The sequence below is a fragment of the Oenanthe melanoleuca genome, chromosome 18 (genome assembly GCF_029582105.1).
Source record: "Oenanthe melanoleuca isolate GR-GAL-2019-014 chromosome 18, OMel1.0, whole genome shotgun sequence".
NCBI lineage: Eukaryota > Metazoa > Chordata > Aves > Passeriformes > Muscicapidae > Oenanthe > Oenanthe melanoleuca.
The window spans coordinates 11,563,105-11,582,564 of NC_079351.1; the positions used below are offsets into that span (position 1 = coordinate 11,563,105).

The window sequence follows — 19,460 nt, forward strand, 5'->3', positions numbered from 1 at the left end:
TAATTATTGCACTGCATTGAGCAGTTTGACCTTGCAATCATCTCTAGGGGGAGGCAGCAGTGGCAGTGCAGCCAGGGCAGCCGGCCAAGGCACCGGTGCATGCCCGGACACCCACGCGGGGCTGGTGGCTCCTCCTGCGCGTCTGGCTGGCCAGGCAGCACCAGCCTGTAATTACCAGGCTCTGCAGCCGACAGCAGCTCCCAGCCCCTCCAGGCCTGCAGCAAACCCAGGTTGAAACCCTAACCGGCTATTCCACTTCTGCTTTGGCAAGGCTGCTATCTCCTCTCAAGGATTCCTTTCCTGCTCAGCACCCTGTATTGGCTATTCCCTCTGCTTTTCCAAATGCCATGCAGATGGCCCAAGGCTCATTAGTTACCAGACCAGCTCAAGAGGGAAATTAAAAGGCAGGGAAAAAAAAATTTTCAAGCTGTGTGTTAAGTTGTAAAAAGTTCAGTGCACTGAACTGGGAAAAAGGAAGATGGGCTTTGCTAAGCAGATCCTCAACAAGGGGCAATGCCGAGGCTGCCTGGCTTTTTGAAGCTCACTTTGGTTGGTCCAGCCATAGCAAAGTAAGAGCAGGAGCCCAGGGATGCTCAGAGCCACCCAGACATCTACCACTGCTCCACTGGTCCCAGGTGAGACCTTCGTGAGCCTGCTCCATTCCAACCCACTTGAGGAAGATGGGAACCCCCTAGCATTCAGGAGACTGGCTCCTATCTGGCACAATTCACTAAATGTGTCACCAGAGGTGTGCACAGGTGGTTCAGAGTAGAGGCACAGCACCTCAGTGTCAGGCAGCACGTTTGTTCCAACATGCAGAGAAACTGGGCACAGCACAGTCACGGGGTCCCTCTGCAATTCACGTTTAACAACAGCATTCCCAGCCCTGTGGGAAACCAGCTGAGGACCATGCACAGCCACTCTGGGACCAAAGGGCTGGGACACACCTCCTGTTTACTCCAACACCTCCTGATTTCCTTCCAAGTTTAATACACCTTTAGAAAAACAAACTGAAGTCATGCCAAAGCTGCAGGCCTTGCCAGTTTTTAAACAAATATTTAATAGCACAGTGAAGCAGCAAAGCACTTTATGAGGCAGATGCTGGGGTTTCATCCTCCCCCTAGTGACAGGAGGATCCATGCTCTGAGCCTGCTCAGCTGCTCCAGCCCCTGGACCCCATTCCAAATAAAAAATACTACTGCAGCTTAACCCCACTGCAATCACCCGTTCGTTAAATGAGCACTTTTCCAAAGATGTCCTACACCTCCCTGTGCCATTCACCCACAATTGAAGTTTTAAGTTTTCAAGTTTCAAGACTTTCAAGCTTTAATGCAAGTTTGCATTTGATAATCAAAAGAGGCTAAAAGCTTGGGACTTTAATATAAAACTTGTCAAGTTGCTTCATTTAAGTTAATAATTGTAACAGATTTTGGTTTCTGTGGGGACGTTTTCTGCTCAGTCACATGGATACACACTGAGGGACTGATCTTGAAGCCCTTCCCTAAGCAGAGTTCTGGACTGCATTAGACACAGCCATGTTTAGGGACCTGGTTCAGTCTGTCACCACATGCTGCTGAAGGCTCGTCTCCTCATCGGAGCCAACTTCCCACATGAAGTGTATTTTTTAAAGGAAATTGGTATAGCAGAATAGAGTCATACTCAGTACAGTTGGACTGTGTTTGTGGCAGTGCAGGATTTGGCCTTGTGTTCACTTTTAGGAAGGATCTATCAAATGCACATATCTACCTTTAATACTGTACATTGGCATATAAAATGAAAGCATGTGCACAATAATTCTCCCTTTCTTCTGGAAGAGCTGCCTGCTGCACTGACAGAAATGCAAAACCTATGCCAGTTCCAGGGAAATGTTACAACTGCTCACTTTTATTACAAACCAGCCACTTGGGTGAACTCACAGAAATCCCCATCAGCACCAGCAGGGAAGACTGGCCAAATTACGAGTCTGACCTACGGAATTTTACCAGCACAAGACTCACAAGAAGACCAGGACAAGGGAGGATGACACCTACCAGCACAGGGAGAACAAAGCCGGCTCCATGTGTGACACTGAACAAGCCACATTGAGGGCAGGGTCAGCCACGCAGCTCTGCATCCCAGACAGGCTGCAAATTAAACCCTGGGTCAGACCTGCTGCCAAACAGAGCCGTGATTCCTTTGATGCCTGGGTTAGGTCACACCATCCCTCTGTAGAGATGTTCTTCCTCCCTCCCTTTTTTGTACAGAGAGAAGACAAAACTGCTGTAGAAGCAGGCTAGTTCCAGAGTGTTTCCAAGGGGGTTAATGCAGATGTAAAGCATTTAGCAGAACCTGGAATTATTTTTCTCTAAATAAAGTTTCCTTAGACACCACGTGGGCAGGGCACTGCCATGCTTACATATCTTGACAGTAAGATTTAAAAAATGGAATTTCATTTACAAGAGATCAGTGTGAGATTTGCCAGCAGCACCTGTACACCTATTTTCCTCTAACATTCCCATCAACATCTAAAGACCCAAACACCCAAGTTTCTGGTCTTCTCTGAGTGATTGCTGAGGCCACAGGGCCACGAACAAAGTTCTGGCAGCCAAGCAAGGCAGCTCACAGCTCACATCTCCCAAAAAGTCCCTCCTCACCTCTGGACCTTCCCAGCACAAGGGCACCACATGCTAAATCATCTTCACTGAGTTCATTTTCCTCCCCCTTCGGTGCTATTCCAAAGAGGAAAACCACATGGGGAACACTCAAATCCAGCATGGCACCAGGAAAGACTGTCCCCAGTCACTGGAACACTATTATGAATGGAGTAAGGTACAGTACACATCCCAGCCAAGCACACCCTGCTCTCCCTAGGTGCAGACAGAGTGACTGTGCTCCTGACTGCCTTTTCTTCCCCTCACCTGATTCATGGCACAATGTGATGCCCTTCCCTACTTGTCCCTGCACCCCATCCCGCACCTTCAGACTGGGAGTAACTCCCTGATGGCAAAGTTACACCACCACAAACGCCTGTCCTGAATTCACCCCAGCCTTCCTCTGAGCCTGCTAATAATCAATGTTTCATCACAGGACCCCTTGTTTCCATTAAGAAAGCGAAGATAAAGTCCCTTTACTCTGTTGCCTTTCAGCTGCTGAGCTGACCACCTTTAAAAAGCATGAGGTGTTTCTTGCAAGCTGATAAACACACAGCAAGCTGCTGAAAGACTTGGAACTGCAAGGGTTAGGCCAAGCCCTAGTACAGTCATCAGCATCAAGTCAGGACCTAGCACAGCACTTAGTCATTTCTCACAAACCAAGGAAGAAGCCTCTCCAGCCCATCCTCACACCCCACGTGGTGACAACAGATAGTAGCTGATAGCCCCACACCCACTAATCACACCACTTAGACAATGTGCCCCACTAATTGTTGTTCTTTGAACCCATATGTTACCCATCCCACATGGCCCTGGCCCACTCATTATCACCTGAACCCACTGGTCACCCATGGTCACACCACCAGGAGACATGAATACCCCATGCTGAATGATCACTAAATTATGGATAAATAGCCCCCAAACCCAGGTTCAAGTGAACAGAGCAGCTCAGCAAGAGACACCTGACTACAAGACATTCCTATCATCAGATTGGAAGTACAGCTCCAAAGAACAGGTTTGGGTAGAGCTGCTATAGCCACTGCACCCAGGGCTTGCTGGATGCTTTTAAAAACAAAGCCTTGTCTGGAAGTGCCTTGAGATATCCAGCACTTGGTGTGTGTTACAGACACCTGCCATGGCCCACTTGAAAAGAAAAAAATAATAAATCCCAAACTCAGAGCTGAGCCCATGAGTTTTCATTCCCATCATTTTCAAGCCAAAGAGCACAATGCCCCCAGCAGGCCACGCGGTCCTGCGCTAACACGATTAGCCAGGCAGATCCACCATCCACATCCGTCACCCCCAACGCTTGGTCAACTTTGAAAAGTTCAGCAGCTCAACAGGTGAGGCCATGAAACCCGATCACAACAGACAATGTCATCCCCTCAGCGTCGTGCTGGGAAGAGATTGTCACGTGCGTCATATCGGGCAACTTGCTTGAAACAGAGCAGTGCACTGAAACCCCAGCAACACGAATAATCTTTGCCATCTGTTTGAACAACTCAACCCTCCTCAGATCTAAAGGAATGATCCCATGCAAACACAAGGGCCTTGCTGACTGATTATAGCAGCCTAGCCCTTCTTTTGGGGGGCCATTTCCCTCCCAGCATTACACAGCAGCTCAGGACACATCATAGGGAGCCGCTGCAGCGGCTGAGGGGGCACTGAACTCCATGCACATTCTGAGGGGACCATTAAAATCCCCACTTGCTTAAGCACAACACAATACAAGGTCAAGAGTTGAGTTTTAAAATCTTTTTCACATCAAGAAAAGAAAATCTGAATACCAAAGTTGCTTGGCAAAACCTTCCCAGAGTCCCTTAGGAGATGCTTGTTCTGACCCAGCACAACTCATGAGAATGCACCGGAGGAACCAGTCTTTGCTCATTTGCACCCAAAGTCCAGTTGGGAGTATCAGAACTGTTCCCAGACTTCCTGGGGCCAATAAACCATGTGACACTCAATGGAAACCAACCACGGTTCTGTCTGTGCTGCCGAGTCCATGCCTCACTGGGAAGGCAATTAAACAGCAGCTATTAAACCTTCACTAAAGTTGAGATTATAGAGAATGGCCAAACACAGGGGAAAAATCCTGCCTTGCTCAAGATTTGGTTCATCAGGAATTTCACCCTAAACTTTTAACCATAATTTCCTTATTCTTCCCTTGCTCCCAGCCTGTTTGATTGCAAGCACTGCTTGTATCCACACATTTCTTGGGAAAAAAAAGGAGGATTATGGGGATAAAAATAAGGAAGTTTCTTCCGATTTAGGAATTGCTGTCAAGCAGCACTTTGCACACTAAAGTCCAAGCAATTTGGGAGTTCAAGAAATGCATGTTTGACACAGTTTATTGCACACCACCAGACCACAGGGCCTGATCCTGCTGATCCAAATCACCCAGTGTCAGCAAGCAAAATGAATTAAGGCAACTTAGCAATAGTGAGAAGACAAAGCACCAGCATTTTAAGAATTTTCTAAAAGAGAAAAGAAGAAAAGGACAAGAGGTCTCCCTGGTGCATTGCTAGAGGCAAAGAAGCTCAGCCTAGTCCTGCTGTTGCAGTTACACCCACCTCAGTCACAGTACAGGGGTTCCTAGCAGAGAGCTACAGACTTGAAATATAAATCAGTGATGTTGAGTAGGGCTGGCAATGGCCCAGCCCAAGACAGGAGGGACTGGGCATTACAGCCCACTGGGGTGAAAATAATAACAAAAAAAAGAAAAAACCCAAAACATGTAATATTAATGACAATCATTTTTTCTTATATTAATTATAGGACAACAGGCTTTCAAGTCCCTAGGACATTTCAAAATGCATCATTGTTGAAACAAATGAAGAAAATAAAATAAATTCAACAACTGATTTTCTAGGCTTGCAAGAAACACTTCTTTCCTCCCCACCAAGCTCTACAGAAAACCCCAAAGAGAACAACAACATCCCTGCAGGCTGCTCAGCCAGACACACGCACACAGGCTGTGGAGCTGAACTCCCGACCGCCACAAAGAGAAAACTTCTCTACTATCCAAAAATTCAAGGCACTTCAAAAACCTAGTTTGCAATAGTGGCTGGATCCCATTTCTCCTCTGTCATGCTACTTATTTTCACTAGAAGCAGTTAACATGCTGTATTCATTACAGGGGGAGGAAACCCTGCAATGTGCATACAAAAGTTATTTTCACCAAATTTTAGTTATTTCAGTATAAAAAAAAAGCATTTAATTTTTCCTGTTTTCCTCCTGCTCTTCAGGAACAATACTCTGCACCACTTGATGGTGTTCTGCATTCATTTCACTACAGAAACAAATTTCATTTCACTTGACAGAAGATGGAGCAAGAAAGAAGTTTGTGTTCCCTCCTTCTAAAGTTATTTTTGACAGATGAAAACTTCAGACAGAAATAAGTAGATAAACACGATTAATCACAATCACCTCCAAAAATAAGAATTAATCAAGCTAAACAATTAAATCTGATGCCTCTGTATCTTGAAAATCTGAAAAAGAAGATTTTAGACAGCAGGAACAACTTAAACAAACAAAAACAAATATAAACAAATTTAGCCAGTTAGCTAAAATACACTTCAAATGAGACATGTCAAAAATTGTATCTTCATCTTTCCAAAGCCAGGCAATTGGATTTACACTGCACTCTGAGTGTTGAGGACACAGTAACTCCCCCAGTTCCAAAGTACAGTTGATTTAAGCAAAATATCTGAAAAACAGAGATGAGGCTTTCCCAGCTCACAGCATGATGCTGACACCATGCACCTTTTATACACCTTTAATCCAACTGTACTGAACCACTAACAAGAAAATATAAACTCTTCTCCTTATTGATACTAATATAATAAAAAAAGCCTAATTAAGTCTGGGAGAAATAAACATTTCCTGAGGAGTGCTGAGAAGCCAGGATCCACTGAAGTCAGCAAGACCTTGGAGTTACGACCATATAGGATCTGACTTCTAACCATAAAATTTATAGGAACAAACTTCTGCATCTAATTCTAATTAAGTTAGAAATAATGCACCATATATAAAAACTTGTCTGCTGGTTTTTATCCTCCCCCAAGTATTTTGCATTATTTAGTCCTCCCTAATTGACTCAGGTCCCAGTCCCACAGACAGCAAGACACACTCCCATCTTCAGGGTGAATGACACACGACTGATTTCAGGGCTTCCAGCATCACTTACTCTTGCTGCTTGAGAGCATCACTATTCAGACCTCAAGATTTGTCAGATTTCAGCTAAAACAGCCCTCTTATAAAGATACTAATGAAAAACCATAGTGAATTTGCAGGGATAGGGGCCACATTGCTTAAAACTCAGCAGCTGCTAAGATGAAGCTTTAGGAAGTTGAACACAATACCTGTTTTCCAAATTTAAAAATAATGTGTGTCCTTTAAATAGTGGCTTTCACCCACTACATCTGGGATAACTCAATCATAAGCATTATTCTCTCCTTTTCCCTTTCCACCTCCTACTTGTAAAAGATTAATCAACCATTTTATGGTCTAATTTAGGTGTCTAATTAAAAACAGAGTTCAACACATACAGCATAATTTTGCTAATAAATCCTGACAGATTTTCTGCTCTGTTACATGCAAGCTCTCCTCCAAAATGCGATATTATTACTTTTTTAAACTCAGCTGAATTTACAAAGACTTCATTTGGACTGTTGTGGGACAACATGCTACATCGTCCACCGAGATGATAGAATTTCCTAAAACGAAACAGCTTTCAAAAATTACTTCCTCTTCATCAGATCTTATCCGGAACTCATTTCACTAAATGCTGAAGGGTGGCAACACCAAAGAAAGAGGCATAAACCTAATCGGACTTGCCGGGTGGGAGTTTCAAGGCTACAAAGAGGTTACAATTCATAACTTCACAGCTCGCATCTAGCTTCAAAGTTTCCATCTCTGCTCCTTTAGCATTCCTGTAAACACGCAGTAAAAAGACATATTCAAAATGCTCCTGATACAGAAACTTAAATCGGAAAAGGGCGAGAATGGCACAGAAACGGAGGTCGTCCCTCGCTCGGTGTCCGATCGCGCTTCTCCTCCGCACTCATCGCCACCCGCTCAGCTCAGCCGAGCCCCCCGCATATAGACATCCCGGACCGAGCTGCTCCTCGCAAAATCACTTAGAATTACATTCATCCTTAAAGAATGCGAGCCAGAAATTTGTCATTTTCTCCCAGTCCAAAGGGTTCATCCCGTTCCCGACGCGCCGTTACCCACTACACCCCACATCGCTCCTCAGTCCAGCGCCGGGCTGGCGATCGCGACCTCGGGCAATCAATCAGCTCCAGAGATGATTACGGGGTAGGAGAAAGTTAACGGAGGCTGAACGCAGTGAACGAGCGAGGAAGTTTTATCTGGAACGTGGAGTTGCCGCCTGCCAGTCCCAGGCAGCGCTCTCGGAACGGATCCCTTCCAAATGTGTCAAAAAACTCCCAAACGGGTAAACCCTCCCCACCGCGCCTCCCCCACACAAAAAAAAAAGGGGGAAAAAAAAAAAAAAAAGGGGAGGGGGGGTTAAATCCCACCCCAATGGGTACTAAAAAAAGAAAAACCCAAACGCGTCCAAAACCTCGCAAACATGCGGTCGCTGAGCGCACCGCCCGCCAGCCCGTGCAGACCCGGGAAACACACCAGTCATCCCTCAGCAACACCCTGAGCTGGAGTAAAAATAGCTCCAGCAAAAGATCTGGAAGCGGAATAGGAGTGCTTAAAAATATTAAATTAATATTTAACCTTTATATAGAGATTTAACACGGTTTAGCTCGCAGAAAACCTACAGACTCCCCGCCGCCGCCTGGGCTAACGGGGACCGCAAGTTACTCTCTGGGTTTGTTATATTTTTAGGGGTTGTTTTATCCGGGGAAAGCATTTAGCGGAACATTTCCTCGTCGCCCCGGGCGCTCCCCAACCTGCTCCAGAGCCCGGCGCGGCCGCATCCCCTCAGCGGGGCGGGGAGCGCAGGACGGCGGGGATCCCGCTCAGCCCCGTTCCGCCGCGGGGCCGCTGCCCGCCCCGGCCCGGCCCGTACCTGTACCAGGCGAGTCCCCGCTCGTAGTTGCGGTCGAAGAAGTGGGGCTCGGCACCGACGGCGCGCACGTCGGGGTGCACCCGCAGGAACTCCAGCAGCGCCCGCGTCCCCCCCTTCTTCACGCCGATGATGATGGCCTGCGGCAGCCGCTTGGTACCGGAGCTGTTGAAGAAGCTGGAGATGGGGCTGCCGGCGTCGGGCGCTGCCCGCTGCTCCTCCAGGCTGCTCTCCTCGCTCGGCTCTCCCGGCAGCAGTGGGGGCAGCGGCGGGGCGGCGCGGGGTGGCGCGGGTGACCCTCGAGCCGTCAGCCCGGCGCAGGAGCCGGCGCACGAGTAGAACATATAGAGCCAGAGGAAGAGCATGATGAAGAGCAGCAGCAGCCTCCGCCTCAGTGGAGGCAACGCGACGGGAACATCGAGGCAGCGGTTCAGGCGCTGCCCCATATGCCCGCGGGCGCACCGGGATGCATGGCTGGAGCCCGCCCGGCTCGGCTCGGCTCTGCCCGGCGCCTCATGGGCACCGCGGGCCCTCAGCACTGCCCCATCGCCGCCGAGTGCCCGCCGCTGCCGCCCGCCCAGCGCCGTCTCCCGCCGCCGGCAGCGCAGGCAGCGGCGGGGCGGGGCCGGGGCCGGGGCCGGCGGAGCCCTCAGCCTATCACAGCCGCGGGTTTTCGCATAATGAGGAGGAGAAAGGCGAAGGAGGGCGGTGGGGGCGCTTATTGGCTGGCTGAGGGGCAGGGGGTGGGGCCGCCGCGGCCCGTCGGGCGCTGCGGGGCCGCTCCCGGAGCGCTCCCGCTCCGCGTACCGCACATCCTCTGCCGGGCTGGGACTGCCCGTGCCCAGCTGCCCCACGGCTGCGGGATCCTCCAGCTGCGAGTCAGGCACTGGGGACATAATGGTGTCGGGGGCATCTCAGTCATTGTTTGCTCCTCCTGACCCTCAAATACTTGGATAGCAAGGTTTCCAGGGAGACTTTATTGTGGTCTTTCCGTACCTAAGGGGGGATTATAAAAAAGGTGGGGACAAACCTTTTAGCACAGTCAAAGCATAATGGTTTTAAACTGACAGAGGGCAGGGTTAGATGAGCTATCAGGGAGAAATTTTTTACAATAAGGGTGATAGAACACTGGCTGAGGTTGCCCAGAAAAGCTGTGGATCCTTGGAAACATTCAAGGCCAGGATGGACTGAACTTGGAGCAATCTGGTCTAGTGGAAGGTGTCCCCACCTATAGCAGGGGCTGGACTATATGACCTTTAATGGTCCCTGCCATCCCAAGCTTTTCTGTGATACTGTGATTTGCCTGTATTTTTGATGAGTTGGCTTTTCAATCAGCTGCACCTTCTATCGTGCTGTATTTTCTGAAATCCCCGCCTGCAAAAATTCCTGATGAGTTTTGCTACAGTTTACATTATGTGAGTAATGTAAAAGAAAACAGAAACCAAACCCAACCCAACAGGTCCTGAAAAGAAAACTAAGAGTGTCAGTCGGAGGAGATCCTTGCTGCAATACCACCAGCTGTGGGATCCTGTTTTCCAGGACCAGATTGATCCAGCATTCTCCAGGGATGGGATTCTGCACATTCAATGGAAGTCCTCTAGCCAGTATTCTCCCAGCAATGACATAACTTAGAGCTCCAGTGTACTTGAGCAGCTTTTCTATCATATTTTTATTAAGCATAAATGTTGGTACAGAATTTGCTGCTTTCAGAGAATTTTTGCTTTGAGAGGTGAGGTTTTGCTGAAACCTCTTTATATATATATATATTTTATTTTTTTTCCCCCAAACAAGAGGAGAATCTTTTCACCATGAAGAGCCTTAATTTTGTGTCAGAAGCAACAGCATTATCCTGACTTATTAATATATAAACTGTACATCAATTCCTGAACTGTTATGCAAAAGTGAACTGTTTCTGTCACACTGTCTGTGGTGTGAGGATCTTGTAAAATAATCTGAAACCACAAACTGGAGTTTACAAACTAATTGAACCAAGCAGAGTGAAGAGGGGAAATAAGACTCTGAGAGGTATATGACTTCTCTGCTGCTCAGTGGATTAACACAGAGCTTGGGCCACCCAAATCTCCATTAGTACCAGTGTCATTCATCCCAATTCTCCCCAGGACCAGTACTTGCAAAGCAGATTTTGGGATGACACAAGAACTTTTGTACTCTGCTACAGAGTCAACAGCAAACAATTCCAATGTTTCTCTGCTGTGAGATAAAATAGGTTGCACTACTGGGCTCTGTGTTGTGAAGGGTGATCCCAAACCAAGCAGAGATGGAGGTGACAAGCTGTGGCAGGAGGAAGTAGGAATTGCTTTCCAGTTTCCCTCTCTGTGCTGGCAAAGCTCTGCCAGCTGGCCCAAAAAGGTAATTGTGAATAGAATGAAAGAGGACAGCTCCTGGCAATGCATGAATCACAGCTGTGGGCAGCAATCCTTCCATGAGTGCCTCTCCTGCACAGAGGTTTACTCACCTCTGCACTTGGTGTTTTGTACAATTCTGAACAGAAAATCTGCTGCTTCCACACATGGGTTGCTCTACTGCGTGTTCCTACAGCCACAAGCTAACAGGGAAACTCTTCAGATGGAATAATTCTCCTTGTTCTTTACATCCACCAGCACCAGCCAGGATAACATCAACAAAATGTCACAGAAAGTTTGGTTTAAGCCTTTAATATTTGTCAGCTGTAGCTTGTAAAAGTTGAATTAGCTTTTTAAGAAAAATAGCCCCAAGACAGGTTTTACTGGAATTATATCTTCAACAGTTGGATGTCAGGAGTTTTCCCCCTAGGAATGGCAAATGGGTAAGTGACCACAAACAGCATCCATGCAGAGGTATGTCAGGAGGAGGGCTGGACTCTCCCTGGAACATGGAGTATGGGTGAGAGAGATTTTATGTGCTGGATTGGGAACCAGTTGTGACTCCATCCTCCAGACTGACCCACTGGCTGCAGCGGGAGTCCACACTGCAGCTTGGCATAACACAGGTCGTCTCCATTCCTGCTGCCACCTCAGGATCGAGGCTCCAGCTGGGCTCAACCTTTGCTCTTGGTTCCTGGAATTTGCCTGACATGCCCCAGGCAGCAGTTGTGGCAGAAGCATGTGTGCTGTGGCCATGGATGGGGGCATAGGGCAAGAAAAATTTCAAAAAAACAGAGTTGGAAAGGAATGGGCACAACCAGAAATGCACAGCTGGGTACACTCCATGCCCTAGAATCAGAGCAGTGGTTGTCTTACTGGCTGGTTAATCAATATCTGATTGAGGTGCATCACTACAGTCTCCATATCTTTTTCTTGATGATTATTGATTAGACAGATGGCACTGGGAAGGTGCAGCTCCTGACAAGGGGTCACCATAGCACAATGGAGCACTGCTGAGATGAGCCTGAGGAGTGCCCAGCCCTGCAAAATGAACTTGTTAAAGCAGGGCAGAAAGCAGAGAACCCAGCAGGCCTTCAAGCCAAGATGATGGCTCCCCAGAGAAGATGTGGATGTCCCAGTCCTGGAAGTGTTCCAGGTTGGATGGGGCTTGGAGCAACCTGGTCTAGTGGAAGCTGTCCCTGCCGATGGCAGGGGGCTGGAACACAAAGATCTTTAATGTCCTTTCCAATCCAAACTGTTCTGTGATTCTGTGATCAAACCCACAGTGAGGAGAGAGGAAGGGTGAGGTCTGTCAGCTCACCTCCCTGACATCCACCCTGGGTGACTCTTCCCAGGCCATGTGCTTTCCAGCATTTTCTTCGAGTCTGACAAAAGGCAGCAGTTTCCAATGCCTCTTCTGTCCTGTCTGGATGCTGAGTTTCATTGTTGCTTTATCTCTTCCCAGTCAGAAAATCTGTATGTCCTTTTAGCAAATGTTATTTTTCTGACATTGAAGATGTCATTTCTGAAATGCTCTGGAATGTTCCCTCTTCTGAAAGATGAAGGCTTCATACACAGCTCTTCAGAGATCTGCAGGAACAATCCCTGATGGGGTGATAAATAGGAGCAGGTACCCAAAAACCAAGTCAGTGTGCTCTTGGTCCCCATCCAGACAGAATGCAGTTTTCCTGACATAGTTTAAGTTCTGTTTTGAGAAAAGTAATTCACCATTTCATTATGCTACTCAAGTGCATGATGATGGGAAAATGAGTTATTCTAGAGCGTGAAACCCTGGAGTGCTCTGCTGTACAGTGACCTGACCAGAGAGGAGGGGACCAGCCAACACCACCCCCTTTTTGAGAACATACAGCACCCAGAACACTGAGGTGAAGGGCTTTGGTGCGACACTTCTATGTTCCTCGTCCACCCGTATGTATCTATAATGGGATTTTGTCCTTATTACAATACTCTGAGATGTTCCTCAGACACAGAACCATCTCAGCCCTCTCCCTCTTTCAGGATCACAGAAATAGAAGTCCTGCACTTCTTTATTCCACTTTTTCCCACCCTAGGAAATCCTTATTGCTGTCTCTCCCCCACGCCTCTGCCACACATCTCCTGTGCAGTGCACCCTGCACTGTTCCAGAGCACACAGGAGCTGAGGATCACTGTTGGATAAATTTTGTGTGTCTGTCAACAGCCTTCTCTCCACCACTGCACACATCAGCACAATAGTGAGATAAGAACTAGGGGAAAGACATGACGACATTTGGGATTTTGTCTTGAAAACACATGTGCTTTAACCTGTAGAGGTGCAGCTTGCAGTGAGTGTTCTTGGATCAGGATTGCTGGACCAGCCGGCAATGGCCATCCCAGCTAGGAGAGATAGGCCATGGGGTGACTGTGGGTACCATCACTGGGACTCAAAACAGCTCAGCCACTGGAAAGGCAACTGCCCAGGGCTTTATGCAACGCCTCTGCACCCAGGTCCAAGTGCCACATAATGCCTTAGAGTCTTCAGCTGTGGCTACCACTGACCAGGGACATCTCAGGAGCATCTAGGGAGACCCCACAGTGTCCCACTCTGTTGTCCTGGGCATGTTCCCACGAGAGCCATGGGCAGCACTGCTATACAAATGTAAGAGGAGATCTTGTTCCTCTTAACCTGAAACCATTTCCTTTCCCCCCTGCCCTCCCTCCCCTTGCTCCCTAATTCGTCCCTCGAGTTTTAATATCTATTTCTCCAAGTGCCACAGGCCAAATTTACTACTCACATAACTGCACTGACTTCAATGGAGAAGAGCGTTTAGGGTGCTCCAAGGAGGTGTAAGTAGGAGTGATGTGATGGAATTGAGTAAAGGAAAATATAGTCTGACTGTCAAGAAGAGTTTCCTACCAGTGAAATCTATAGACTGTGTAAGTTTCCCAGGGGAATGAGCAGAAACCAAGTTGTTGAAGTAATTTTAAACCAGCACAAGAAAATAGAAAATCAGCCCAGTAAGTGGCCAGAAGGAAAGGAGAGATGACATAATGCTACTTCTCCGTCTCTGATTTCTGTGGCTGCATTGCTTCGTCCATGAAATTATTTTAATGCAACTGGATCTCTCCTTCTTTTGGGTGACGCGATGGCCCTTGCTGCTTTGGAAAAGTTGTAATTCCTCTCTCCTGGATTAAATTCTGCCCTGGATTAAAGCAATACCCACTGCAGCCCCCATTAGTCTTATTTTTACTTCTGTTGCTTGCAAACCCTTTCTGGCATCTTCTCAGGCTTCTTCTCTGACTTACCCAAGCCTCTGGCTCCAGTCCTGTACTAACTGAGCTGTATAGAGTGGACCAGCAACTGGGAATAGTGGGAGGGCTCATCCAGGCCAACAATGCCATGTGGGGCTATGGAAGGTACCAGACACTGAGCTGTAACTCACTGGCAAGCAGGAGAGAGAGAGCCCATGGATGGAAATTTTCCTGCCTTCAGGATTTCTTCAAGAAGATTCCTTGCAGATAATTTGCTGGAAAATCATCGAGGAATGATTTTCATCACTACATATTTCCATCATTATATATTTTCATCATAAAGGAATGATTTTCATCAAGGCACATAGGGAAATGCTGCTTTCCTTGGTGACCTCTGGCTCTGGAAACCCCTGCCTGCCTAATTTGGGCAGATAAAACCAGGGCTGCAGAAGCAGTGGCTGTGCCCTGCTACCACCCAGTGACTTTGGCAACCTTTTGCCCACAGAACTTCCTAATGTATTTATGAATGACTTAACATTGCTCACTGTCTCAGCAAAGCTCTAATGCGAGCAACCTCCCACCTCACACAATTCTCAAATAATTGCAGATTAGAACAGGCTAATTTTTATTTTTGTAAAGCTGTCAGAGATCTATGTTTGTTATTATTGTCTCCTAGGTTGCCAGTTGCATAAATACATATGTTAAACCCCCTTTGATCTCTAAGTATAATGACACAGATTTATCAAATGTTTGCCTTTTTCTGTCTCTTTGAAAAGGCTGATTTATGGAGTGCAGTCCCTACCTCCCTTCCTCTCTTGAAATATGAAGTGTTTGTGATCAGCCAAGGTAATATTTAGTATTCTGCCAAGAATCCTTTGTACTTCCCAACAGATGAACTACAGCCTCACCAAATGGTTCACATCTGTTTAGCCTCTTCTTTTTAACTAAACAAATTAGCATTAGAATACCTGGGAGGAACACAAGGTCCCTTTCTAGATGACAGGACTCAGACAATTATTAGCAAGGGGAGTAACTGTACTGAAAAGAGCAGGCATGGACCTAGCAGATGCTTTCACATCTCCTGTAGTGTCCATGAATGACCTGCACCACAGTGGACGCACTGCCACAGCCTTTTGAAGTGGGAGAGGAGTCCATTCACAGTCGCCTTCTGAATGAAATTAAAGGCACCAGCCCCAGTGAGTTAAGTGTTCCATTTAAACTACTTCTAGACACGACAGGTTTTGCTGAGAGGGTGGTTTCCCCCATAAGTGGCTAAAATAAACAGCATCACCCCACTCCTCCCCACTCACAGGCTCAGGATGCTCAGGAGGCAAGAGTTCTGGTTTTATTTCTGTTTTCACTAATGCTTTCTTATCCCAAGATCATCCCAAGAGCCTCGTCACCCTTCCTCACTGGGAAGTAAGGCGTGATGGGTTATTTGGGGTTTAGGAGAACACAAGATACAAATGAACATCTGCAAAGTATAGCTGGATTATTACAGCCTCCTACAGTCTGCACATGGGCAATTACAAGCTAACACCCTTCCAACCACATGGTGCCTTTCAAGCGCCCTTATTCCCACTGGGGCCCCAAACATCTTTTAATCAGAGGTTCAGGACAGGCTTTGGAAAGGAGGCGGGACAGGACAGGGAGACCAGCTCTCTACTGAGAACTCAGTTAATTGGATTCATCACTAGAGGAGGTAGCCAAAGGAAACACATATGTTATTAGGGCTAACACTTAGCTTTCATTGTAAATGTTTTGAAAAAGACAACACTCTACAGCTTCACAGTGATATTGCCATTAATATATCATCCAAATAACAAGTGATTAAAACCAACAACAGCTACTATGAAAATGTGGCTTTTCAGTACTGGACCACATGGGATGCAGCCTGGAAAATCACTGTGAACAGACCAGCGGGGTGCAATTATAAATAAAAACAGCGCTGCAAAGGCTACAAAAGCAGCAATAATCAGTCTGGTCTGTGGTTTAGTGAGGGCTGCAGACGTTACGGAAGGTGCAATTTATTACCAGAGCAGGGGACACTGCTGGATGAAGGGATGCAACTTTGGGAGATGTCAACAGAGGGAGTTCGGGCCAGGCGAGACTCAGCCTGCACATGCTGCAGCTGTGCGGAGCAATCTCTGTCCCTCTGTCCCTCTGGCCGTCCGTCTGTCTGTCCAGCCGCCCTTCCTGCAGTCCCCACTGTCAGAAAGGCACACAAGGACCATCTCTGGACCGGCTCCAGAGCTCTGAGCTGTGTAGTCCGACGGCATCTCTGGCACAGTCAGGGCTCCAGAGACAGACTGAGGTCTGCAGGTTCCTCGTTCAGCTGTACTCCCTCCAGCTCGATGGCTCCTCACCCCAGCCAGGGGCAGCTCCCGAACACCCACACAGAGCAATCCCTGCGGGCACCAGGCCGAGCTGCAGCGTGGGACACAGTGCTCGGTGACTCCCGGGGACCCGACCTCCCGGACAACACTTACACCACAGAGGACAGAGCGCCTCCCAGCATGAAACAGAGCGTTTGCCATCAATTGGCCACCCTGAAGCACTGCCTGGCCTGGCCAAGGTTCAGGGAGCCCCAGAGGGTGGAGGCCAACCTACATCCTGTGCAGAGCTCTGAGCAGCACAGGGAAGAGATGGCATGGGAACATCTGCCTGCAGATGCTTCCACTACGCTCTTCCCAATGCTCATTTTTGAAGTGAGGAGGGTTAATCAGCCTCACTCCCAACATACTGACAGCTCCTGCAAGTCCTTGCTCCTGCTGAAAGCCAAGGGCAGTGTAACAATCAGGCCAGAGCAACCAGATGAGTGAGAAGAGATCTGAATAACATTCCTCTCAGCTGTTAGGTGACTATGTGGCCCAGCCATCCTGCTTCCCCCTGGCATGCCTGAATTTCCCTTCAGTGCTGCTGGGAGTGGTTCAGTGCAGAGATGGCCTTGGCAGCTCTGCAGCACGAATATCCATCCAAACCTTGGAAATCAGCTGATAAACTCAGGCTGTTCTTTTCCCCAGTCTCGATGTCATCCAGTAACTCCCCGGGAAGCACTGTGGAAATGTCTTAATTACAGCATTTGCATCTCTGTTTCAACTTTACTTTGATACAGTGTCTCCTCTCCATGGCAAAAAAAAAAAAAAAAAAAAAAAAAAGTCCCAAATATCTCCTAGCCTTTTTCAGCAGCAAAAAATCTTGATTTTTCTCCTTGGTTAAAAAAAAATCAAAAGAGGGGTCTCTGGGCCAGACACTTCTTGGTAAATAAACTTTGACTGCCATGTGTCCAATCCTGTACCAGATGTTCAGTGCTGGAGCTTGTCCTGCCAGGCTGGGAGATCCACTGGAAGCATGGTCTGGTCTCTGTGCACCCTACTCACAGGTATGACTCTTTCCCTCTTCTCCCCACTTGCTTTATGGATGAGGAAGACAGGCAAGATGTCCCCAGTCAACCCATTTGGGGACAGTTTGGTGGTCAGTGTGGGAGATCCGATCCCTGCTCCTTCCAGTCACTCAAGGCAACCCCTCAAAGTCTGCGTTTTCTCTTGAAGAACAGAATCAGGCTACAACCGTAGTTTTCAGAGGCACAGACAATGGATGGTACAGCATACATTCCATGAGAAAAAAAGTATGAAAGGGAATCTGTAATTACAATAAAGAGTTTAAAAGGAGAGCAGGGGGCAGAAAGGACCATGGGATGCATCTGGGACAGCAAAACCAGGGGAAAAACCTCAACTGCCAAACAGCCGCAGTCCTGGGGGCTGCCCACACTTTGGATTCACACGGAAACCTCCCTTTGGGTACCCCACTCACTGAGTGGGCAAGACTGAGTCGGGTGTTCTACAAAAGTGGGAATACAGGCCATGAATTTAGAGCTGTTCCAGCACTAAAGCATCAGGTACCCTCCTTTCTAGCACCTTTTTCTGAGTCCTTGTGCTCTCCCAAAGCACATGGGCCATGGCACCAGATCCTCACCAGCTCCCCAGTACAGTCCATGCCCACCACACACAAAGCATCTCTTAGGAAGGGTCAGCAATGCTTAAACAAGCATTTGTGAGCCATGACTTTTCAGGCATTGGGAGAAAACACTCAGCACCTTCCCAGAATGGTTTAATGCACCAACCTGAGCCTGCTGCCAAATCGTCAGTTCTTGCTCCAAGACCTGGAGGTGCCAGAACTAGTTAGGAACAGTAGGAAAACATCTCCACATTGTGGGAAAGCAGCTTGTTTCGCCAACCCTGTGAAACAGATGAACTGTACTTTTTTGAAATACTAGAAAGTAGTCTGAGGTGCTGACCCAGGCTGGAAAAGCTCCAATGCAAATAGGTAAAGACTGGAAGCTGAAAAGCAGAGGTGATGGACAATGGTGTCAGACCCTTCAGTGAAGCCCAGTGACAGCAGAAGGAGCAGTGACTATAAACTAAAACACAAGAAGTTCCACTTCAATATGAGAAAGAACTTATTTCCACTGAGTGTGGCAGAGCACTGGAACTCCCAGTGAGGGTGTGGAGTCTCCCTATCTGGAGACATTCCAATCCCACCTGGACACCTTTCTGTATCACCTGCTATGGGTGACCCTGCCTTGGTAGGGCACTGGATGAGATGATTGCAGAGGTCCCTTCCAACCCCAGCTATTCTGGGATTTGTGAACAGAAGGGTTCAGATGGCAGCTCTGAAGCTCACTAGACCTCCTGGTGGAGCCATAGAAGTCTGTAGCACCCTATTTCAGAGGGGACTAAAAAACATTGAGGAAATCATCCAGAAGGCACAGTTTGAGGGATCCCAGGGAGGAGGCCTGTCACTGATGACACTTCTGAACTTGCAACACAGTTGAAACTTTTGGCTCCCAATCTAACCCCACACTGTTTGGGAGATGATGAACATCAGAAGTAGACTCTGACTTATCTTGGGCAAGGCCAACTGCTGGACATGTACCCCTGGGGGACAACCCCTGCCCTGCAGCACTGACCTTGCCACAATGGGAAGAAGGAATTGCAGCACCAAGAGGCAAATAACTGACTCAAGGTCCCATGGAAAGCACAAGTGGCACCCTGCATCCCATGAGCCTTTACCAGGACTGGCTCTTTGCCGGATTAAGCAATTCCATGACTCAAAATGCCACAGGGGACAGCCTGCAATGAACCATATAGAATTACCACCTCCAGCAGAGCTGCTGGTAGGAAACAGTGCTGA

The 19,460-nt window shown here is 47.8% G+C and overlaps 1 protein-coding gene across 1 annotated transcript in view; it reads right to left on the reverse strand.

The window, feature by feature from the left end:
* HS3ST3B1 (heparan sulfate-glucosamine 3-sulfotransferase 3B1) overlaps window positions 1-9,265 on the reverse strand; it is a 30,000-nt gene extending 20,735 nt beyond the window's left edge. The window contains exon 1 of the mRNA XM_056506136.1: window positions 8,677-9,265. Within this exon, the coding sequence (XP_056362111.1) occupies window positions 8,677-9,119 (443 nt within the window). The 5' untranslated portion in view covers window positions 9,120-9,265. The remainder of the gene's footprint in view (window positions 1-8,676) is intronic.
* Between the last annotated feature and the right edge of the window lie 10,195 nt (window positions 9,266-19,460).